The 25,584-nt window shown below is 38.7% G+C and overlaps 1 protein-coding gene across 1 annotated transcript in view; it reads left to right on the forward strand.

Annotated features, from left to right (window-relative positions):
- TPH2 (tryptophan hydroxylase 2) overlaps window positions 1–24,222 on the forward strand; it is a 97,052-nt gene extending 72,830 nt beyond the window's left edge. The window contains exons 9-11 of the mRNA XM_058309235.2: window positions 10,103–10,198; window positions 22,582–22,715; window positions 22,843–24,222. Of these exons, the coding sequence (XP_058165218.1) occupies window positions 10,103–10,198; window positions 22,582–22,715; window positions 22,843–23,017 (405 nt within the window). The 3' untranslated portion in view covers window positions 23,018–24,222. The remainder of the gene's footprint in view (window positions 1–10,102; window positions 10,199–22,581; window positions 22,716–22,842) is intronic.
- The last annotated feature ends 1,362 nt before the right edge of the window (window positions 24,223–25,584 follow it).

Raw genomic sequence — 25,584 nt, forward strand, 5'->3', positions numbered from 1 at the left:
TGCTTGTAATGAAGGAAGCCACTTTATCACAAGACGGCTGAGCTTCCACAGGACATACCTGCCATCAACCTTCATGCAAGCTCCTTAAGGCCTCTACCCTTCCAGGGCTTGCTGTGGCAAGGAGGGCCAGCTCCCCGCTCCCTGCCTGGGTTGGAGGGCTATTGGCTGTTGTTGAAGGGGCCATAGAGAGAGGCCAATGAACAGATCTATTTCTGAAACCTGTAAGTGAAACCTGGTTCGATATTTTCATCTTTTCAAAGACTGTAATATTGGAAAATTTGTTGAGGGTGGTTTGGAAGGTTGGCAATGGCCCCGATGGCATGACCCAGTGGAAACTCTTCTTGCTTAATCATTTCCTTCCTTTTGTCAGTATTTACAGACTTTAAAACAAACAATATGACCCTCCCCCTGCTCTCAGGGATCTCAGAGTCTGGTAGAAGGGACAGATGAGAAAACTGGCAATTTTAGTGTGAACTGATAAGTGCTCCACTAGGGAGAGAAGGAGGGCACCTAACCTCATGATGCCTAGGAATTAGGTAAAGGAACTGGGTGATGGGAAGAGTAGTCCAGTGGAGGGGGGACACCAAGGGCAAAGGTCCTGTGGGAAATGGGGAGGAAGGAGGCTGAGAGATGAGGCTAGAGTAGCAGGGCTGTGTCAGAGGGTATTTCTGCCATGTGAGTCTGACTGGGACTTTATTTTAGAACAGTGAAGTTTTTTTTTTTCCCAAGGAGGTGCTGGGCATTGAACCCAGGACCTTGTACATGGGAAGCAGGTGCTCGACCACTGAGCTATCTCCACTTCCTACAGTGAAGGTTTTAAAATAGGGCCACCATATACCTGCTGCGATCTGACCTTGGACCTGGGAGATCTCAGAGTGGATCCTGTCAGCGTTTTAGGGGTGGTTCAACTGCTTGGGCAGCACTGACCTTAAATGAATGCCTGAATGCCTGAATGCTTGGTGCTCCAGTTAGTCCAGGAGCAAGGAGGAAGAGGATGGGGGAGGCTTCTTTTTTCTTCTTCTTTCCCTTTTTTTTTTAAAACACCACTAAAGCCTGGTGTAGGAAACTGCAAATGTTAAATGATAGTAGGCCTCTTTTCAAGTTGAAAATGCTCTCAGGTAAGTTGAAGAAGGGACAATAAAACTGAAATGGCCAGAGGGCACTTAAACAAAATCATCCACTTATTCCTGAAAGCAACCACAAAGATATAGGAAACAGTGGTTAAGAAACACACAGGAAAATTCTGATTAAAACAATGTTGCTGAAAATTTACTATGCTGGTGTATTCTTCAATAAAAACTATTTTCTGCTGACACATTTTCCCCTCTATGGATGTTCCTCTTAAATATGATGACCAATTTTCCACGAGGTTTGCCAATGTTTCTTCAGAGTTTAGGTTTTACATCTTAATTCATTCGATGACTGTTCTTAAACTAAGATAATGAATGCTGTTTTCATGATTCAGGGTCTCGTTTTCTAGCTGACAAGACATTGCTGAAGTCCCAACATTCCTCTTTTTCTCCACTTGTTTTTGTCGGCTTTGGTTTGAGGAGAATCATGGGCAAAAGAGGCAATCTACCGGACCAAGTGAAGTCTGTGATCTGGTACATTCCATAATTTGACTGAAACCTCTATGTCACTGTGACATACATCCTTGGTTCTCCTCATTCTACTCACTCCCTGCCCCCCAATGTCCTAAACACAAATGATGTTTCTCTTTCCTATAACTTCCCCTCTTCCCATAGTCATCCAAGATCCCATTTATCCCTCAAATTTCATCACAAGCTTCATAGTCTTTCTGTTCTGAGACAGATAAGCAAATTGCAGTTTCAAGACAGTGAGAAGTTTGTGGTAGGATAAACAGCAGGGTTGTACTATTATTATTTTTATATAAGTCTTGTCTTTCTCCATATTGCATCTTTCTTGAGCAGAGCGATCATAATTTTTTTCCCTTTATTTTTTAAAGAACTTTTAGATTACACAAAAGTTACATCGAAAATGTAGGGGATTTTCATATACCCCACCCCATAATGGGTGTAAGGTTGATTATAGGTTCAAAAAAGGGCAGAAGAACCATGTGTAGGAAAATTATATGAGTCTAACTCAGTTAAACTGGGGAGATAGGTTCTTGGATATTCCAAGGTAAGGCCCATCTATAAGGTACTGATTTCCTGGGGTTGTCTGCCCTGCCTATGGTATCCAGATGTCTCTAGAGCCCTCAGGAGCACCCCTGCTTGAGGCACTGTTTACCGTGACAATCAGTGAACTCCTCCTGAGACTCGCATAAGCGCAACCTCTGGAATGACCTCCTACTCATTCTGAAATCTCTTAGCCCAAAAAAGTTGTTTGTATTTAATATTTCCCCCTTCTGGTCAAGGTCTTTTTCCAAATGCTAGCTGGCGCTTGGTAATGATCCCTCTGTGCCAGGAAGGTCCATCCGCAGGAGGAGAGCTCTTATCTTAAACTACTTTCGTATTCTCACCGGAGCTTAGTACAGTAGAACTTAATAAACATAAAATTTTAAAATGTGTTTCGATTAACTTGTGACCTGTTCAGATCTATGGCGGTTTTTGTTTAGAGGCTCAAGGGAAAAAGTGAGTCTAGAAATCTAGGTGTAGCTACCATTCCACAAGGCATTTGGACCAGGGTAATTAGAATCTGTACACGGACTACTGTCCCTCAAATCTGTGAATGCTTGAGTAGTGGCTTCCTTTTGCTGGGGGGTGGGGGCCCTTCATTACTGGGCCTTGTGAGTGCAGAGCAGCTGTAGCCGCAGGACTGAGATGGCTGTTTTGGTGGGTTCTGGAACACTGGACCAGCCTCCATGTGTTTTTACACAGGACCAACCTGGAGCAAAATAATGAAGCATGCCAAATACCTCTTTCTACCACCTCTAGAAGCCCAGTCTCAAAGAACTTTCCTTCTCAAGATGTTGCTCTGCAAAGAAAGCACTAGGAAGTCATTGACACCTCATGTGCCTTGGCTTGATGGGTGATACTGTGGAGCATCTGCATTTTAAATGGTTGGAAAAACAACAGCAAAGTGGATATCCAGAGGGAAAGTTTCCTGTCCTATGCTGTTTAGGAGTAGTGAGGCCTCCATGGCATGAGCAGCTTAGCCTCCCTTTTCACTTTTGTTTCTCAGTGTTGACTTTTGTTGCCTTGATATTTCTATTCCAAAGCTTCCTGCTTAGCTATCAAGCTTCATTCTTATTCCAATCCTTTTATAATTTGCAATTTAATCACGATTAAGGGAATATTGGCCAAAGCTCGAAAACACTTGCTGCGAGAAAACGGAAATTCTGATGTAACTAAAATTCAAACTCTAGGAGCTGGGGTTAGTGACATAGAGGTGGGTAGGAAGGGAGGAGGGTCAAACTGCTCTTCTTGAGTACAGCCTTGACCTTTTCAACAACTTTTCAAGTGTATGCTTTGACAGGTTAGTTGTTCAAACTAAGAAAGATGCTAGGGGAAAACTGTGAAAGGAAGGCTGTGAGACATGAAGCCACTTTTATCTGTTTTTATGTGTTATCTGCTTTTACCAGAGGTGCAGACCCCCAGTGTTAAGAACATTTTTGAGCGGCATTCATACTTTCTGAGAGTCACCCTTTTGTTATGTCCTGAGCACTCATTAGAACAGATGCTTGTTAGACTTGCATGTCTAGACACACATGCAGGCAGTGGACCAGAGATCCCGGCTCTGTGGGCAATGAACATTTATTTGCTTGATCGTAAAGAAGTTGGTGGCGGCAGTGGGGGTATGTGGGGACAGATTATGAAAAGAGGCTTGGGCAGCTTGGGTGGCTCTTGGGGAGTGTGTGGTAATGGCTATTTACGTTTTTCTGGAAGTACATTAGTGGTTCAGCAGTAAGAGCTGCTCCAGCTATAGTGGCCCTGCATCCATAAGTGCAGTTGCTGAGGAGGAAAGAACACTGGATTTGAAGTCGGGAAACTTGAGCTTGCTTCCTAACTCTCCCACCCATTAGTTGGGGAATGTGGGCAAATCACTTGAACTCTGAGTCTCAGGTCTCCCATCTGCAAAATGGAACTAGTAGCAGCTGTTCCGTCTACTTCACAGGTTTGTTGTAAGACAATACATGTGAGAACACTTTGCCAAGCTGGGATGTCCTCTTCCTGGCTAAGTTTCCCTCTTATTTTGATATTTTAGGGCCATTGTTGAATTCTTTTGTTTAGTGATACTTTAAAACATGGATGTGTTTAGGATTATTTACCCAAACACCAAATATTATATTTCTGTGGTCTTAGAGTTGTTGGGCTTGCTTTATATATATATGTATGTATGTATGTATTATTATTAACATTCGTATGTCAGGGTATGGGTTTGGAAGCTAAATAACTAAACTTTGTTAGAGGTGTGTACAAGATAAGGATAAATAGGATCTGAGTAAGGGCCTGAGGGCTCTTATAAGTAAAGTACATTAAACTTAGCACCTCTCTTTTAGGGCTTTTTCAAGATTTCTTTGCTAGTTTCTTGCTTCCTGCCTGTGTTCTGTAATAGCGGATAATGGGATTCTAGATGTACAATGATGTAGGTGATTATTTAAAAATTTATGTTACCAACATACAAAGATCAACTTTTTAGTGAAGGTGATAGAGTAAAGACATCACTCACTCATTTACTCACTCAGTCATTTATAAATGACATGTACAAGCCACATCCCTGGAGAAAATAAAAGAAGTATGAACCCCTCAGTCTACCTCCTAGAGGTTTGTATGTACCATCTTAATACAATCAAAGAATGCAGAATGACTTTCAGAAAGAGTTTTTGTTATTCATTCAAGAGCTGCAAAGGATGGGGGAAATGGGAGGCAAAAGGACCCTTCAAGAGGAAATTTTAAATAGTTTCTTCCCCATCAAGAATTCCTTAGAGAATTGTACATCTCTTTCTTAAATGAAAATATGTGGCCTTAACAAGACCTTCACCAGAACTTAACACCAGAGCATAAGAAAAATGTTGCAGGAAATTCTTTTGTAGGTCACCATGTAGGGCCATTAAGTATCTTGTTGGCGTGATTGGGTATTTGTGGGCTTAGTTCCCTTAAGCTCTCTCTACTGCCCAATTGGCTCTGCCAGAACGGTGTGTACTACCAGAATCGGTCTGAAGATGGCAGCATTGGGCGACCTATCTCATCTCCCTAAGCACACACCACACGTTCCACAGCAGTGTTTTGATTTCAGATCGTCACTCAGACTTTTTTTCTGCTTAATGATGGTATAGATGTAAATGACTCTGCTTTTATTCTATGGAAGAGGTCCGATCTGTCATTCCTGTTTTGGTTTTCAGTTAATGATTATGTGTAATTATATTCAAATAAAATATTTATAAATAATTATATATAATTAGTGGTATGTAAAATTTGGAGTTCATGAACATCAGCCTTGATGGAGGGTACCCTTCAATTTTGGAGGTGTTAGTATTGTTATTTATTTCTGTTTAAAAGACATTAGTGGCCAAGAATTTCAGAATTCTCTTTTGCAGGTGTTCTTATAAGGCTCAGGGTATTTTTTTTTTTTTTTTTTTAATAATAGGTAGTATATTCACTTGGTAAAACTCTAGGGACTATATTATAGATCCACATCTGAAGAGTGCTCTGGGTAAATGAATTTATATTTTCCCAATTTTTCAAGAAGCAATTAGTTATCCAGGAATTCTGAAGAGTTTTCAAGGGGTCATCCAGTCCAATTCTAAGCAGGCTTTGTATTTAAAACCAGACAGTAGAAATGTACAGTCCCTTCCCCCATCAGTGATCATGCCCTATGAAGTTCGCATTTTGAGGTCTCCACCAGCTTTGGAAGGAGAAGAATTATCCTTAGCAAGTACGTAATTCAAATTTTGCCAGCATCTGATGGACAGGTACAATTCACCATTTCTCTTATCTGTTAGCCACACAGAGAGCTGTAAATAGAAAACTCTCTCAAAGCCAAAGATCTAATCCTATTAGGACAGTGAGCTCCCAAAGGAGCATCCAGGGGTCTTCTTTGGCCAAGAACAGCAGGAAACCAAAGGCGAGGGCAGATAAGGATTGGGCAGACGGAGGTGAGTAAAGTCAGGGTCGCTGGAATGAATCCCAGAGGAGGTATGGAGCAGACAGTGCTTTCAGCTACAGCAGAGAGGACCGAGGTTGCCCTGATTCTAGAAGCACACCAATGAAAGACACACTTGGGTGAGAGATTTAGCTTTGGCTCTTTAGTCGAACCTTTTAATCCCTGCTCTAAACTAGGATGGAATGCCAAATCTATGTGAAGATTGCGTGCATGGCATACCAGATTTTCTCCCAAGACTCTTGTCAGCCTCCTTTGATTTGGATCGTAACCATGAGCATGTATTATACATACATTGATGGAGTGTAAGAAAAATTAAAAGGGCGCTTAAGGGTCTGATCTAAATGGTCCTCTAGTGGACCCATATGTGTATTTTAGTGGTTTTCTAATGTGATGGTGCATTTTTGATGAACTCTTCCGTATTCAATGTTAAGAATCCAAGGATTTTATGCCATGTGCTACCAGTGCAATATAGACTAGGGAAATCATTCAAAGTCACATTCAGAGGATGCCATGAAATTCTTGTTTTTCTCCATTTTAGATTTTTCTTTCCTCATTTTTTTTTTTTTTGTTGTTGCAAAGGCAAATCATGCATCTATTAATCTTTTTCCTAGAAACTTTAGCACGTGACAGATGGGCTTTTTAAAATACTCCATATCAAATAGCTCTAGATCTCTTTTATGTCACTAACTAGACTGGTCCTGGGTAAATGACTTCATCTCCCTAAATTTGAATTTTCCTTTGTGAAAAAGGAAGGCTGAAGTTCCAGGCTTCTCCCAGGCCTTTTGCTCTCTGAGTACATGATCAAGTTTCTTCTTTGAGTCCAGAATTGTGAACATTTTTTTGGAGGACAGTCTTGAGGGCTGGGTTTTAATGTCTCAACATATGTTCACACCTTTTATCCTAGGTCTTATCATGAGGCCTCTTGTGAGACCAATTTATCCCAATCCTCTGTCATCCTCAGCCCAAGTCATTTTTTTAAGCCACTATTACCCTTTGTTCTTGGCCACCTCCACCTCCTAATTGGTCTCTCTGCTTCTATTCTTGCCCTCTGCAATCTATTCTTCACAAAGCACCAGATGAATCTTTTGAAAACTAAATCAGAATGTGTCTCTCCTGCCTAAAACCTTCTAATGACTTCTCATTGTCCTTGGAAATACAAATCCACTCCAGTCTCAGAGCCTTTGCACTTGCTACTCCCTCTGCCGGGAACACTTTCTCCCTCTAGATATTTGCATAAATGGCCTTTTCATTTCTGAAGGAAAAACTGATTTTTAAGCAGGTTGCAACTTAAATATCACTGCCTCAGAGAGGTCTTCCCTGATCGCTTTATCCAAAATAGTCATGTCTCCTGCTCAATATCTGATATATGACCTGGATTTATTATCTGTAGAGCACTTTCTAACTGAAATTATCCTCTCTATTGAGTATTAGTTTGGTGGTGCTTTTTTTGTCTCATTCTACTGGTGTATATGCTCCATGGAAGCAGGGACTTTGTTGTCTCATGCATTGCAAAGCCTTAGGATCTAGAGTAGAGTCTGGCATAGAATAAACACTGCTCAAGACGTGTTTGTAGAATGAAAGAGTGAATGAACATCACAGGCAAGAAAACTGTAGCCTAGGAAGCTGTTTTTACATAGCTAATTAGAAGCAGGGCCAGGACTAGGATTCAGTGCCCCCATCCCTATGTGTTTCTTCCTCCAAGTTATGTTGCCACACAACAAACCTAACTTAGAGATAATTCGTTCATTGACCATTTGTTTGTTTATTCAACAAATAATTGAGCTTTTTAAATTTTTTGGTTTTTTTAGGTACTGGGAGCTTGTATATGGGAAACCAGCATTCAACAACTGAGCCACTTCAGCTCCCCTGAGTTGTTTTTCTCATTTGTTTGCTTGTTATTTGTTTTTTGTTTTTTTTTTAAGAGGCACTGGGAACTGAACCAGGGACCTCCCATGTGGGATGCAGGCACTCAACCACTTGAACCACATCTGTTCCGTATTACATTTTCATTATGTTTCAGACACTAGGTCTTTGATTCTCTACCTAGGTGATGTTGTCCCCCAGGGAATATTTGCAAATATCTGAATGTTTTTGGTTGTCAGAATGGCTGGAAGATGGGGTGAGGTTGTTGCTGCTGGCATCTAGTCGATAGAGGTCAGGGCTGATGCTAAAAATCCTACAATGCACAGGGCAGATCCCCACAACAAAGAATTATCCAGCCCCAATACCAAAATTACTGAGGTTGAGAAACCCTGTTTTAGATGAACATACAGTGATGTCTCCCCCCATGGAGTTTATACTCTAGTGGGGGGACTCAGATGATAAACAGTACAGATAGTGCATAAAGAAAGTAAAGACAACGTAAAAAATGTTAAGTATGATAGAAAAGGACAAAGAGGTAGAACAGAGTAAAGGGGAGTGCTGGTGGGCACCGTGGGTAGTGATGGGGTAGGAAGAGTTGTAATTTTAGCCTCTTTGGCAGGTGAATCATGGAAAATAAGGAAATCTTGCCTCTGGAGATTAAGCTCCATGACCTGGAAATGACTAGTGCTTTGGGTCCTGCCCAGGGCTGCAGAGCACTGAACCATCATTTTCGGAGATCTTCCTCACATTTAGAAACACATAAAACCATCCCAAACCAAGGGACATCTTAACCTCCAAATAAAAATAGAGCAAACTGCCGAAGGCTAGAAATAATTAGTATTTTCCGCCCCTTTTCAGGAGTGTTTAAATTCTCTTCTTTCTCAACACCTTCAGCGTTTTATCATCACTAATGCAGGGCAGTGTTAATTTGATGCAAGTTTTATTGCTCATTGTCAGCTTCTCACTTTTCTCTTTGAGCAAAAATAGTGTAATTTCAGCCCATTTCAACAGCCTGTGAGTTTTTTGTTGGGTGGAGATTTCTCTGTCTGTCTAGGACAGGAGTTCTTAACCCTTTGAGTTCCATGGACCCATTTACCAGTCAGGTGAAAACCACGGACCCTTTTTTCAGAATGTAGTGGCAGACAGTTTTATGACACTTAACTAGTGTTAGATCTAACAACTATAGTAATTTCAAAGTATGGATGAGTGTAAGCGATTTTTTGAGATATGCAACAATTGTAATGTGATTTGAAATGAATACTACTGTAATTTATTGCATGCATTCATAAGTGAAGGAAATGCTAGATTTCAGTTAGAGGTAGAAAGTAGAGTTAATATATTGATTTTTTTCATTTCAAGATCACGGACTACCTGAAATCTTTCCATGATCTCTTGGGGGTCTGTGGACCTCTGGTTAAGAACCTTTGGTCTAAGATGATTTCTTAAACCTAGCAGAACCAATTGTAAACTTTTAATATTCTATAGTAGTTGATGCTGATAAAACTTGGACCAATTAAGTAATTAATAAAAATACATATATATGTACACAAACACAAACATACACGCATGTAAGTGCTTATATAGATATAAATTTAATATTTCACTAAAAAATCATATTGGAATTGTGGTTTCGGTGATTTGGTAGGCATATAATTGCTATTGTGGTCTTTCTCTTGTCTCTTTACTACGGTGTGCCCAGTGTCAAGCATTGGTACCTAGTGGGACTCAATAAATGCTTGTTGAATGAAAATAACCAGTTTGGGATTACTGGCTTGTGACTATTTTTCCACATTTGCATGAACTTAATTTATGCCATTGCAACACGACTTGGTAAATATAGTAGCATTTCCTTATGGCATTATCAATGTGACATGCATTCATTCCTGAATATGTGTCCTTTTATTTTTGAAATTACTGCAGGGGATACATTTTGATCCATAATAGTTGTGAATCCAGGAAGCATAAGAACCTCTGTAGTTAAGATATTTTCCTTATACTTTTATCCTAAGGAGGGTTAAAGCAAGAGTATAGGTTTCAACAAATGCTCTTGGAATGTGTTTAATTAAGAGACACTACTGAAGAAATTGTGCACAATGCACCATTTTATTGTGGGTGCCATTTTATTCTGTTGAAGAACCTGTTGACCAGTTCACTGGATTTTTTTTTTTTCCAGTGCTATTTCTTCACAATTGAGTTTGGCCTCTGCAAACAAGAAGGGCAGCTGCGGGCATATGGAGCTGGACTCCTTTCCTCCATTGGGGAATTAAAGGTATGAAGTTGTGAATGAAAATATCCTTCCCAAGCAAACTGGTTCAAGGTCATGAAAAATATTGATTTGTTTGTCTGAGCATTTCTACTAGCATATACCCCGTAAATATTTAATACAGAGGATTTGCCACTTCAGAGGTGGGTGCTGACCTAACTTTTTGCACTTCTGAAAATGGGTCATGCCTTTCCGGGTTTGTGGTGTGACTCTAATGGATGAGCAGCCATGTGCAGACATCAACAGGAATGACAAATGCATGTTCAGACGCTGGGTAACAAATGGCTGGCCTAAATTTTCTGCTGAAAAGTGGGTGATGAACTAGCAGTGATCCTACTGATTGAAATTCACTCTGGAGCTTGGCTTGGCTCCTCTGATTTCTGTCACCATCATGGCCTCTTTGGGACTCCCAAGCATTTACTTCCCAAAGAGGCATTTGAAGCTTCTTCAAAATTAATATGTATTAAAACTTTCATGGACCAATAAAATTTGGAAAAATAAAAATCCTAAGCCATGTGATCAGAGAACTATCCAACACTTACAGTGAAGCCTAGGGGAATGCTTTTTTTGGCATTAAAATCCAGTAAGACAGCAAAATGACCATTTATTCAGAAATGTTTGGTGCTGGAGCATTTGGATAATTTAAATATTCTGGTTACTTAAGAATTGCTGTCTATACCACAGTGGAGTAGCAAGTTTTTGCTGAATTTAGAGAGCAATGTGATATACAGTCTAGAAACGGTACTGAAAATAACATAATATTTCTTTGATTACTCAGGATTATATACTCTCCTAGAGTTTTTGTTGTAAGCATTGATTGTCCTTTTATAATATAATTAGGAAATAGATGCTTATTGAACTTTTTGTTTACACTTTTGAAAGATGCCATTTAATTATAGTTTTATTGGGTCTGCTCACTTGGTATGACTCCATTTGTTTGTTATTTCTCAAACACTTTTTGAGCACCTACTATGTGCTTCTGTGCCAGACACTGGGGATACAAAGAGAAATGATGATGATGATGAAGGTAAAGAAGACAAAAAAGAAAAAGAAGAAAAGGAAAACATTAACCTCAACCAGCACTTAAATAGACCTTAGTGTTCTAGGTGCTTTTGACATATTAACCCACTTAATTCTCGTAATAATTCAATCATATAAGTGACATTATTATCACACGTGAGAGACCGGAAGCATCAAGACATCAAGGAATTTGCTCAAGGTCACATAGCTAACAAGTGTTGGAGCTGGGCTCACACCCAGCAGTCCGGGGTTCAGGATCTCTGCTCTTAATCCTTAAACTATACTGTCTGGAATCCCTGCTATCAAGAAGTTTACATGCTAGAGCAAGAGAAAACAACCAATCAGATGAAACAACAAGGGTAACAAATATGCACGGCACATAATAAGCCGTGTCTGGGAAGGCTTCCTGATGAAGACTCTGGTGCCCAATCTGGTTCTTGAGGGATGGAAAGAGTAAGGGCAGGAAGGACTACTCCTGGGCTCTAGTCAGACCCTGGCAGTGCTGGGACTGCTTGGGGTTCTGCCTGGCGGCGTAGAAGGAAATGGTTAACATTATGGAAAGCCTGGTGTACTTGGTAAAATCGTCTTTACTAAATTCTCAACAAAATGATCCATTTGATCTCATGATGATGGAGGAGATTGTTGTTATGGGGGGAGGAGTGGGGTGAGGGGGGTGGGGGGTATATGGGGACCTCATATTTTTGAATGTAATATTAAAAAAATAAATAAAGACAAAAAATATATATAAAAAAAAAATGATCCATTTGAGGTCAGTTCAGTGCAGTGGCCAAAGTCCATAGTAATAGCATGATGTCATATCCCTGGAAAACCATGCCATCTGTTGAGTACTTCTTGATTCCCCTCCCCGCAAAGAGTTAGAAAACAATGTAGCTCTTGAGCTATATCTATTTAAATTCTCCTGAGAAGGTTTACAAGTTACAACAGAAACAAAAGAAACTAATCTCTCTCATTCTCCAACTTTGGTCGTGGAGCTCTGGTCTGGTTAATGAGGCATGCCTAGGCAGCAGTGGGGCGAATCTGTTGTTTTTGTTTCTATTGGTGCAGACAGAATCCTCTGGAAATGGCAATCAGCCAGAAATGTGTACACCGGAGGGCATTGTCCGCTGCACATCTTGCTTTGGTCCATCACCTCCAGTCATTAGCATTCTTCCGTTTTCAAATTTCAACACTCCAACATCCCTGTGATGGCTACTTTGGACCGTTTTTACAATTTAGAAATCCTTTCCATTAGAAATAGCTTCTGATTGTTCACAGAGAATACATAACATAAAATGCTTTCCTGAGCACCCCTTCCCTCAGCCCCCTCCCTGCTCTGCTCTGTGGAAGAGCCCATTGCCCTCTCATAGCACTTCTGAATACTTTTGTCTGTCTAAATTTTGTTTGAATGAACAAATAATGGTCCAGAACTCAGGTAGGGATAACTTCATTAAAAGCATTATAATTCCTGTGTAAACCCCCTTGCCTTACAATTTTGAATGCAGTTATCTTTTGTAGTAAAATATTTTATGATCCAGTTGCAGCCAAAACGTAGTTCCCAGCTAAGTTTTTGGAGGTATGGTTATAATCTTTAAACCTTGTATATAACTAGCCACCACTCACCTTTTCTCCTGGAAGAGAATGCATTTAAAAATTTGTGCTTTAAGAGGTTCAATTTTCCTGAGGCCTAGTTGTTGCACTTCAGAGCTGGCCAAATTTTTCCGAGTGGTGTGTGTAGTTTGCAAGGATACCTTTCATTTTTTCTTTTCTTTTCTATTTTTTTCTTGACAATGCTTACTTTTATCTTTGAATAGAGAAACCAAATAAATATGGGAAAGCTTGCAAAAGCTAACACAAATCTGATAACCATAAAGACTATTTTTCTTCCAGCAGTGGTTATGTTCTCTCTTGTCCCAATTCTGTGTTCCATGATGTGCTTACAGGAATTCCGAAAGTATGTTGGGTGGAGCCTTTCCATAACACCCATCACTGGGAATAACAGTTAATAATGAGCTAAATCACCTGGAAATGTGACTTAAAATAGGGTAATTGACTGGTGTATTCACAGTCTAGTGTCTCTCCTTTCATGCTTCTTCTCTGTATCTCAGAAATGACCTTGCTATAAAAGGCTGTCATTTTTCATTTACTATTCATTAATTCATTTTATTCAACAAATCCAGAATGGGTAGCCCCAAATTTCAAGGAACTTGAAGTCTCTAGTAGGGAAGTTCTAAGAAAGTGACTAATTTGGGTCTTTGTTGAACCTAATTCTCTTAGAGGAGCAACAGGGAAGACTATTCATATTAAATGGTAAGGAAATGATCACTAATTGATGGATTTGCTAACTCTGATCACAAAGAGTTAATCCATCTCAAAGTCAAAAGGCAATTTTTACTTCTTTTTTATTGGTCAGGTCTAGTTCTTTATCTCCTTAAGGTCAGCAATTAGATTTTTTTAGTGACTGTTTCCACAGTAGTTGCTGGAATATTATATATAAACTTTTCCACTCTGCTTTTCAGATTTTGACAAAGCTGATGAATTTCTAGGTTTTAGTTTTAGTTTTTAATTACCTATTATTATTTTTTGGCTTTAGTTTTAGGATATCCTTGCATAGTGAATTTATTGCATTGCCTTCGTTATAGTTATTAATCAGCATTCATAATGCTTTGTATTTATTACAATCATTTGTACTTACGACCACTTGCAACAACTCTGGGAGGCGCTCAGAATTACTGCCTTGCTGTAGAGAAGAGGCCCAAGAGACCTGAGGGTTCTCACGTCATGCAGTGGGTCAGTGGCGTGGCTAGAGTTAGGACTAGTAAGTTTCTGAGCCCCTAGACCCTTTCCCTTCTCAAATGGCACACGCTTCCCTTCTCAAATGGCACATGCCTCCCTTCTCTCTCTCTTTTCCTTGCACAAAGCTGGCACTGTTAGTAGTGGCAAAGCAAATGCAGGAGAACTGGGAAACTTAAAACGTGTCTTCAGCCTTTATAAAGGGATTTCCTGAAGAAGGAATTTGTTCCCTTGCTCCTGCAGCTTATGCAACCTGATGAAACCTACAGCATCACTGATAGAGAAAAATACAGAGCGAAGCCATCATTGTCCAATTTGGCAATGGGGATGCTGACGCCAGATTGTGCTTGGTTAGCAGGGCAAACGTTTGAGGCAGGTTCAAAAATGATTACAGATAAATATATATTTGTTCTTGTTCTGATGTGGGAAAAGATGATTGTGATGTGAGTGTAGGAGGGTTTGCAAATTCTTTTTCAGAATCTAGGGCCAAAACTACCCATAAACCTGACTTCACACTTGCGTTTTCCCCCTACTTTAACCAGTCCTCATATGGAGCGTGAGGATCACAGGGTTTACATCTAGAATTGTGAAAATAATAATTTCTGTGTCATTGCAAAGGCTTGGAGGAAGGAAGATTCTAAATTGATGAAGGACAGGAATGCTGCAGTTCGTGGGTAGGTAGGCCTATGCTTCCTTGTCTGTGGGTTCCAGACCTCTGGGGGAGAGGCTGCACAAATGGTAAAAGGGTGGCTGAATGTGCACGTGCACCAATTATTATCTCTGGACTGAGTTAGCAGTAATAACTAAATATATTGGGTGCTTCGCCTGTACCAGACACTGCATGCATTACCTAGTTTAATCCTTCCCACAACCTTGGGTCGTAGATGCTGTTGGTATTCCCATTTACCCAATGACTGTTCTGAGGCTTATGCAAGTGAAGTAACTTGCTTCAAGGCAGGTACTTAGTAAGGAATGGAGCTAAATCTGACCCTCAACCTCCCTATCTTAAGGACCTAGGCTCTTAGTCATCTTATTATATTATCTACTAAAATTTGAGTTACGGGACATTTTTTTAAAAAAAATTTTAAAAAGGGTTTGTGTATATTCAAAAGACTGGAATAGTAAATAGGAGTTTCCTCACGTGGTAAAGACAGTTAATTGATAATGGCCTTCTGGGTGGAAAGGCCACGTCCAGGCTCAGTAGGAAGGGCTGCTGAGGTTGATTTATATTGGCTGGGGTGGAGGGAGGGCTGGTGGTATGAATGCTGTGTATTTGCAGGCCCTACAAAAATTGTGTTCTAAGAAGAGCCTTAGAATTCATGTAGGCCAATCTTTATAGTTTATTGAAGAGGAAACTGAGGCCCAGCCTGGAGAAGTTTAACTCATTTGGTAACACATCCAACTTCTGGGAAAGCAAAGTTTAGAACCCAGGTCTCCTGGCTTCTAGTCGTATACCCTTACCTTTGGCATCATGGATAAATCCAAAATAGTCCTTGTAGAGAGTGCTTAGACAAGAGAATGTGGCTCTCTAGCATTTCTGTACTTTTAAAATGGTTTGAGAGTAAAAGACTGTCAGCCAGGTTCTCTCTGTGTTATAAAGCCTTTCTCTACAGGAAATTGGATTAATTCTTGCAGACTTCTTGATATCAGGCTGTTAACATTTCAAGAAGGATTTACCGCAGAGTTTTCTGGAGGCATTAAGTAATTTGGGCCAATGTTTACAGAGAATCCACTCTGGGCACAGATAGGTGGCACAATGGCCCCAAACTGAGGCATGAGACATGGACAGGAGTTGAGAGGCAAATTCAGTGTACCTTTACTCCATTGGGCAGAGACCTTTGGAATCAAGGGAGACATGGATGTTATTTTATACCCCCTGGACCATACTCTAGTATTCAGAGACAGGGGACCTCTTGACTGCATGGGTGATCCTGGCAGGTATCATACAGGAGAGCTGACCTCAGGTAAATGAAAAGATTTATAGGAGTGATCACCACCTTTGTCGCCTCATTCACGGGCTGCTCCCCCAACTCCAGGGTATTGTATGACTTTCTTGTCATTCTCCAGGCTAATGCTTGGGTAATATTATTACCCTTATATGCATAAGAGCCAAGATGCAGCACTGCTCCTGTCAGCCAAGAATGGAGAGGGTCTACCAGATATCCATTTTACCAGACACCAAAGCCACATGCAGGCGCATTGCATTTATGAGAGTTTAAAACAATCAACTTCCAGTTTTTCTTTGAATATTACATTAGGCAAATGTGATATGTGTTGCCATTAAGCAATGCTCTTAGCCTCACATTACATGTTGTGAATCCACAGACATCTAGTTTACAAGTATTTATTCTGTTAGGGCCAAAAAGATATCAAAACAATCATCTGGGCTTTTCATTTTGTTGTTGTGTTTGGTTTTATTAGAGAAGTTGGGCTTCACAGAAAAAGCATGCTTAAAATACAGGGTTCCCATTACCACCCTATTATTAACACCTTGCATTAGTGAGGTACATTTATTAAGATTGATGAAAGCACATTTCTATAATTGTATTATTGACTGTAGTTCATGGTTTACTTTAGCATTCACTCTTTGTGTTGTATAGTCACATGGATATCAAAAAATTTGTAAATTCTTGTAACATATATGCAACCTAAAATTTCCCCCTTTTAACCACATTCAAATACATGCTTCAGTAATACTGTGCTACCATTACCAATATCAATTACCAAAACTCTTCCATCATCCCAAATAGAAACTCTGTAAAATTTAAGCATTAACTCTCTGTTCCCTACTCCCACCTTGCTGCCTGGTAATCTGTATTCTAGTTTCTAACCTTGTGAGTTTGCTTGTTCTACATATTTCATATAAGTGAGATCATAAAATATTAGTCCTTTTGTGTCTGGCTTATTTCACTCAACCTGATGACTTCAGGGTTCCTCCATGTTGTCACATGTATCAGAACTTCATTCCTTTTTATGATTAAATAATATTCCATTGTTATATACACCACATTTTGTTTATTCTTTCATTAAGTGATGGATACTTGGTTTGCTTCCATTTTTGGCGATTGTGAATAATGCAGCTATGAACATTGTGGGCAAATATCTGTTTGAGTCCCTGTTTTCACTTCTTTTGGAAATATACTAGAAGTTGATTGTCAGATCATATGGTAATTCTATACGTAGCTTCTAGAGGCAACTGCCAAATTGTCTTCCACAACAGCTGCATCATTTTATTTTCCCACCATAAATAAATAAATATCCCTACCACTTGTAAATATCTATATTTTAAAAATAGTAGCTGTTTTAGTGGGTATTAAATTGTATTTCATTGTGGTTTTGACATGCTTTTCCCTAATGGCTAGTGATGTTGAACATCTATTCATGTGCTTTCTGACCATTTATATATCTTCTTTGGAGAAATGTCTATTCAAGTCTTTTGCCCATTTTTTAAAAAAACAACTGGTATTATTTTATTGATGGAGATAATGAACCCATAGAAGAATTTCTGTAACAGACAGTAAAGAAAGTATCTATGACTTGTTTTGAGTAAACAATGGACCTCTCCATCTTTACATTTTCCAAACCAATAACAAGGATACTACAAGAGTAAAACCCCTTAATCTGTTAATCTTTTGTATTTGGTCAACCATTTTACTTAGAATGATTTCAGTTGATAAAATGGTTTAGAAATATTTTTAAACACATAATCTCCTATGGTTAAGTAATTTACTATTTCAAAATTGAAAAAAAAAAAGATATTTAGATTACACAAATGTTACATAAAATCCTTAGGGGTTTCCTATGTGCCCCGCTCCCCACACTGCCCACATTTACCTCCATTAACACCATCCTTCATTAGTGTGGTACATTCATTGCAGCTGATGGACACATTTTGGAGCATTGCTACTAGGCATGGATTATAGTTTACATTGTAGTTTCTACTCTATCCCACACAATTCTGTAAGTTATGGATAATACTTTTGTCTATTTTTAAGTTGGATTGTTTGTCTTTTTTTGTTGAGCTGTAGGATTTCTTTATATATTCTGGGTCGTAAACCCTTATCAGATACGTGGTTTCCAAATATTTTCTCCCATTGTGCAGGTTGTTTTACTTTCATTATAAAATCCTTTGAGGAACAAAAGTTTTTAATTTTGGTGAGGTCCCATTTACTTATTCTTTTCTTTTGTTGCTTGTACTTTGGGTGTAAAGTCTAAGAAACCATTGCCTAACTCAAAGCACTGAAGATTCCTCCCTACTTTTTCTTCTAGGAGCTTGATAGCTCTGGCTCTTATATTTAGGTCTTTGATCCTTTTTGAGTTAATTTTTGTATGTGATCTGAGGTAGTAGTCCACCTTCATTGTTTTGCAAATGGAGATTCAATTTCCCCAGCACCATTTATTGAAGTGACCATTCTTTCTCAATTGAGTAGTCTTTGCTCCTTGTCAAAAATCAGTGGTCATCAATGTGACAATTGATTCCTGAACTTTCAGTTAAATTCCTTTGGTCTATTTGTCTATCATTGTGCCAGTACCATGATGCTTGATTACTATGGCTTTTTAATCAGATGTCTGAGTTTTTTTTTTTTTTTTCTGAGGTACCAGGTTTGAGGATTGAATCTGGGACCTTGTATGTGGGAAGATAGTGCTCAGTCACTGAACTACATCTGCTCCCTGTAATGTATTTTTTAAACATATTTTTAATTTATTTAAAAAAAATATGTAGGTCACATATTATGTTACATTAAAAAATATTCCCATATGCCCCACTCCCCACACACCCACTTTTCCCACATCAACGACTTCTTTCATTAGTGTGGTACATTCATTGCAATTGATGAACACATTTTGGAGTACTGCTACACAGCATGGATTATAGTTTGCATTGCAGTTTATACTCTCTCCTAGTTTATTCTTCTTTTTCAAGGTGGCTTTACGTATTTAGGCCCTTTATTCTTCCATATGGATTTGAAGATTGGCTTTTCCATTTCTGCAAAGAAGGTTTTTGGAATTTTGATTGGGATTATGCTGAATCTATAAATCACTTTGGGTAGAATTGAGATCTTAACAATATTTAATCTTCCAAGCTATGAATGTGGAATGTCTTTAAATTTATTTAGGTCTTCTTTGATTTCTTTCAGCAATGTTTCTGCGTACAAATCATTATTATCCTTAATTAGATTTATTGTTAGATATTTGACTTTTTTAGTTGCTAATGTAAATGGAATTTCTTTTTCTCGATTTCTTCTTCCAATTGTTCATTACCAGTGTATAGAAACACTACTCATTTTTGGGTGTTGATCTACCCAACCTCTCTGATGAATTCACTTATTAACTCTAGTAGCTTTGTTGTGGATTTTTCAGGATTTCCTATTTATAGGATCATGTCATCTGCAAATAGGGAACATTTTACTTCCTTTCCAATTTGGATGCCTTTTGCTTTAGTTTCCTTGGCTGCTCAAGCAAATACCATGAAAAGGGTCAGCTTAAACAATAAGAATTTATTAAATCATTGTTTTGAGGCTAGGAGAAAGCTAAATCAAGGCATCGTCAAGGTGATCCTTTCTCCCTGAAGACTGTGGCATTCTTGGGCTGGCTGCTGGCGATCCTTGGTCCTTGGCTTGTCTCATGGCAAGACACGTGGCAGTGTCTCCTGGCATCTCCCTTCTCTCCCAGGTACTGTTGACCTTCAATTTCTTGCTTCTTGTGGCTTTCCCTCTCTCTCTGAATTTTGTTCTGCTAATAAAGGACTCTAATAATTTTGTAGTTCTTTCTATTTCTGTGGGTTCAGTAATAATGCCTCTCTTTTCATTTCTGATTTTATTTATTTGTATCTTCTCTCTTTTTTTCTTTGTCAGTTTTGCTAAAGGTTTGTCAATTTTAGTAAACTTTTCAAAGAACTTCTCTTTATCCACTTTACTAGTTAAAATCGTCTAAATGAGTTCATCTGAGTGTCCAGTGGGAACATTACATGTGAATTTTTCTAAAACGCCACTGATTTCAGTCTTTGTTACTTTACACACACTTTCTGGAGGTATCCTTTATATATAGTGACTGCTAAAATTGCTAATATCCTATTGAAGTATCATAAAACCAAGCAGATCAGTTTCACCTCTTTCTTGCTCTTGCTCTTGGCCTAATGAAAACTAGAGTTTCTTCAGGGAAGCAATGGCACTCTGCCTTTGCCACTAAGCATGGAGGTGAGAGAGTAGAAAATTGAGGACCCTGAATCAATCATTGCACTTTCTTCCTTATGTACTGATGAATGCATAGACAATTAGAACAAAATACTATAGATAATAAAAGGCAACCAGATTATATGACTGCAAAGAAGGCAACTTCTAATTTTGAAAAACACAGCAAGCCAACAAGAAGCCTTTATTTTTTGCAGAGAAGCAGCAGCTCTCATAAAGGAAATTTTGTTTCTTGAAACCGTGAAGTTGTTTTTAAAATGTGGACAGAATTATTAGACATGTGGAGCCAAAATTCCCTGATGTTCATGGCACTGTACTGAATCTAGTACAAATGTATTTGCAGGTGTGGTGACCTCCTACTCATAATGAAGCTGTTCTGTGGGTCAAAAATATGTGTTCACTCTGAGAGGCCCTCTGTATTACCTAATTCATATATGCATTAAACTAGACAACAGAATTTTGTGGGGAAGCAAATCACACAGGATAGGGGCTGTGTGCTCTTTCTTGCGTGTGTCAATCCTTTGGTTCTCAATTGTGTTTTCAAACTTAGGGGATCACAGTCTTCCCTTGTGAAGGGCTGCAAATCATTCCATGCAGTTTGAAATTGTTGGGGAATGCACCAAGAATATTGAACAGGAAAGGTTTTTCAGATTTTCTCCAGGAAACCTTAACTATTTGATATTGAGAAGGTAAAAAAAATACTTTGGATGGTATCTAGAGGCTGGAATAGAGAGAGTGTTCAGAAATTACCCAGCCCAAAATTCTCATTTACAGCCGAGGAAATGTCAGCATAGGGAGGTTAAATAATTTGCTGGAGTTACCCAGTTAGATAGTAGCAAAACCTGAGCTAGAACCCAAGTTTTCTAATTCTTAGTTTGAGGCAGTTTCTGCTATCCCTTTCTCTCTCTCCCCCAACTAATTTATCACTTAAATAAGGAAAGCACAGAATCTAGGGGAGTATTTCTCAAAATATTGTTCATAAGCAATTATGTCAGAGACACTGTGGATGCTTTAAAAATACAAATGTCTGGTGGCGGACTTGGCCCAGTGGTTAGGGTGTCTGTCTACCACATGGGAGGTCCGTGGTTCAAACCCCGGGCCTCCTTGACCTGTGCGCAGTTGGCCTGGCACATTTGCAGTGCTGATGCGTGCAAGGAGTGCCATGCCACGCAGGAGTGTCCCCGCATAGGGGAGCCCCACGTGCAAGGAGTGCGCCCTGTAAGGAGAGCCACCCAGCGAGAAAGAAAGTGCAGCCTGCCCAGGAATGGTGCTGCACACAGGGAGAGCTGACACAACAAGATGACACAACAAAAAGAAACACAGATTCCCATGCTGCTGACAACAACAGAAGCGGACAAAGAAGATGCAGCAAAATAGACACAGAGAACAGACAACCGGGGTAGGGGAGAAGGGGAGAGAAATAAATAAATAAATCTTAAAAAAATAAAAATAAAAATTTCTGGGTTTCACCCAGACCTACTAAATAGACTTGAGACCTAGGTATCTGCATTTTTGATAAGCTCCTTACTGATTTGTATGCACATTAATTTTCCATCTCGAGGATCTGTAAGTAGGCAGGCTGTATATAGCAGGAAATTGTTACAAACTTTTATCATCACTAAATTTATCTTGAGAATACAATCATTCCTTGTTCCTTGCTGTTCTCAGTGCCAGTCACGTAAGTGAGCAAAAGGGAGCTAATGATGGTTCAAACAGCAACTGTACCAGCTTCCCTATTTTCCTAATGCCAGGTCTGGGCATAACTATTAACTATTAATATTAGCTTTTTGTCCCTCTACCTGGCAATGTTTATCTGCTATATATTGCTCTGCTCTACTTGGTAGAAGGTAAATGATTGCTTTTCAAGAATCTTCAAATATCCAGGTCCACTCTAGACTCCATTGATACACAGTACCTGGCCTCAAAATGTCTTGCAATTAATCCAAAAATAGTTCATTCAAAGCCCCAATTACCTTTCTACACAGGTAATTATTACTTCTACCATTTAAGTAAAATTTTAGTACACTGCTTATAGCATTAAATTTATGAGCACATGTATGCTCTCCTTGCTTCTATTCATAGCATAGATTTAAAATTCCATTTCTATTGGGTTATAGCTCTGAACTTGTCTTCCAGTATGAATTTGGCTGATAATCAATAAAATAATACCATAATCTCATTTCACCCTCAACACCTAAAAGACTCTTAAAAAACCCTATGCCCAATTTACCTTGCACGTGGGAGAGCTCCGTATTTCATGACAGAGTAACAACAGAGCAGCTGTGTAGGATTTACTGAGCTATAGAATGTGTTGTAGAAATGTGATGTCATGGCACTTTGGACGTCTCATTATGGAGTTTAACGGGTTTTGTGGTTTTTTTTCTGCAGCATGCTCTTTCTGACAAGGCACGTGTGAAAGCCTTTGACCCAAAGACAACTTGCTTACAGGAATGCCTTATCACCACCTTCCAGGAAGCTTACTTTGTTTCAGAAAGTTTTGAAGAAGCCAAAGAAAAGATGAGGTAAACTTGTTTTCCTTCCATCTAGAGAAAATACAATACTTTTTCTTTTTCTGGTTCTGCTTCTTCCTTCTGTCTCTTGTACCAGTGGGACTGATTGCATATCCTTCTATTTCTGTTTATTCTGCAGGGATTTTGCAAAGTCAATTACCCGTCCCTTCTCTGTATACTTCAATCCTTACACACAGAGTATTGAAGTTCTGAAAGACACCAGAAGTATTGAAAACGTGGTGCAAGACCTCCGCAGTGATTTGAACACAGTGTGTGATGCCTTGAACAAAATGAACCAATATCTGGGCATTTGATGCCTGGGACCAGTGTTGCCAGCATGATCTTTGGCGGTGTGGGGAGCTTGCAGCGATTCAGTCTATGTCACTTAACACCAATAACTTTCTGTGTCGTGGCTTGGCTAGTAAGCTTGCAATCCTGTGCATCTCTAACCTACTTGTAACTTACTCATTGTGCAAAACACCACAAGGAATCCAATGACAGATAACCATTGCATGAAAGATTGAAATATGTTTAAACGTCTTATATATAGATTTTATATTCCTGCTTAGAGTCTTTAACCAAATTGCAACTATTTAAAATTTGTAACAAATAGCTGCCTTATGTTTCCAGCTTATGACCTTTTCTTCCTCAGATCTAAGCCTCTCCTCTGTGTTCATTAGAAAAAATGAAAATAGCAGTGAGGCTGTTTCTATTTTCTGTAGTATCAGTGTTTTCACAGCATTATTTGAGATAAACTCAGAATCATATGGCACTTCCTATGACACTTCACAATAACAAAAGCTTCAGTGTTCTGTTTCAAAATTGTTGAGGTAACACAGTAGTGGGCATGATTATTTTGGTTGAGTATTTATACAATGCAAGAAAAGAGAATATATTACAAATTGACCCCATAGAAACTGAGTTGTGGTGTACTTCCCTAAGTATCTTGGAAGATAAACTCCCAGAAAGGACATTAGGAAGTACTAAACGGTGGTGAAGAAATCTTAGGACTTTGAAATTTTGCCCTGGAAAAAAGTGAATCATAATGCGCAAACATTTAATTGGTTTCTCTGTTTAGAAGACAATAAAATTATTGAGTAATAAAGGTCATCGTTGATTTCAAAGATGTTGAAATTGAATCTCAGAGAGGTTAAGTGATTTATCCAAAGTAGTACATAAAGTTGTGCACCAACATTCACATTCCACTGCATATTGCTTTTGGATTGCTGAGGAGTTCAGTTTGGTGTATATGTGTGTTTATGTGTAGCTTCTCCGAACTAATGTCTACCAAAACTAATGTTTATCACTATATAGGATGTTGTTTGTGAACAAAATTTGCCAACATTTTCCCCTTGCAGTCTCAAATTAGGCCAGGTCTCTGGGAGATTGTTTACTTTCCCAATTTTTGGACAACTTTGGACAAATATTTGTGATATATCACAGACTTCTGGTGGTCCTTGCCATAAGATGCATAATCTGGTGATTAAGTGAACAAATAAAAAGCTGCTGAATGAGTGAATGAATTTTGTCTTCTTCCAGTTCCTTCATCAAACACAAACATTGTTCCTCTGATTCTGCTTTTGCTAGTGCAGAACACTGGGTGGGAGGAGTTGAGGATGAAAAAAAAGAGCGAATAAAAGGATCAGAAAATAATTTTCAAATTAGCAATTTTCAAGTCTTCCCTTTTAATGAGAAATTACATGTAATATCAAACTAATTCTTAATTTTGAATGAGGGCCCATTATGAATCAGAAGTTTTTGGACAAAATTTATTCAAGAGGAACATGGGAAAGTGTTAAAATACACATTAGGGAAAAGTCAAATTCAAATGAAAATCCAGGATATTGGATATTGGTTATCTTAACTATTGAGAATCTTTCATTTCTGAAGGAGTCTCAGAACAACTGAGTTTTTGAGAAGAGATTTGGTGGGTAGAATGAGAAAGTTAAGCAATTTAAATGTTACTCTAGGTGAGGGGATAGTGCTTTGAAAATTTATTGGTGGTAAAGGAATGATGACAAGCTGAACCAAATTAAACGGATCTAGGAGAAAGTAGTTGTATATTTCAATAGTTTTAGGGATCCATAATGCATAGTTTCACATATCTTGCTTAAATAAATGAAGATGACCCTGAATAATTAATTAAATAAAATAATCCAGAAATTTCTGGAACAAGTTGCTGAATTGTCTTCGAAAAGAAAATTGACCAAGAAACTCTTAAGGTCTCCTTTCCCTGTTGTTTCTATAATTTGGTGTCACTTTACACACAAGTCCTAGAGTACTATAATTTTTTTCATTAAAAAGATCTATAAGTAGCCACTAAGATTTTATCTTTTAGCTCCTTAAAAGGGAGCTTCTTGGTTAAATTTATTTAAGGAAGAATTACATTTAATTGCAAACAAATTCTCTCAACAAAAATAACATTCGCACTGTCTTCTGAATGGCTTATAGTGGGATCTTCAGGTTTTTTTTTACACATGCTAAATCTATTCTGTTTCAAAAATGAAAGAGTTGCAAAGCAAATAGGCTTTCCCACAGAGCTTATATAGGTAGCATACAAGGAGAAGGAATTACTTGATTCTTTTTAGATTTGTTCTCCATTCGGAATAGCAGTAACCACGGTTTTCACCACGTGAGACAATGGAATCATGGTTTTCATTTGTTGTGAACATTTAACGTGCAAACGCCATTACAACTAATGGTGAGAAAATCCTATAAAATTTAATAGCCATCAAAGGAAAAGTGTTGGCAGAAAAAGTCCCCAAATGGAAATAGTGTAACAAAATTATCATAGCCAGCTTCTTGTCATATCTGATACCTGCACAGTAGAACTATTTGTCTCAATTATGCCTCATGACTCAAAGCTAAATTAAAGAGTTCC

The sequence above is a fragment of the Dasypus novemcinctus genome, chromosome 12 (assembly GCF_030445035.2).
Source record: "Dasypus novemcinctus isolate mDasNov1 chromosome 12, mDasNov1.1.hap2, whole genome shotgun sequence".
NCBI lineage: Eukaryota > Metazoa > Chordata > Mammalia > Cingulata > Dasypodidae > Dasypus > Dasypus novemcinctus.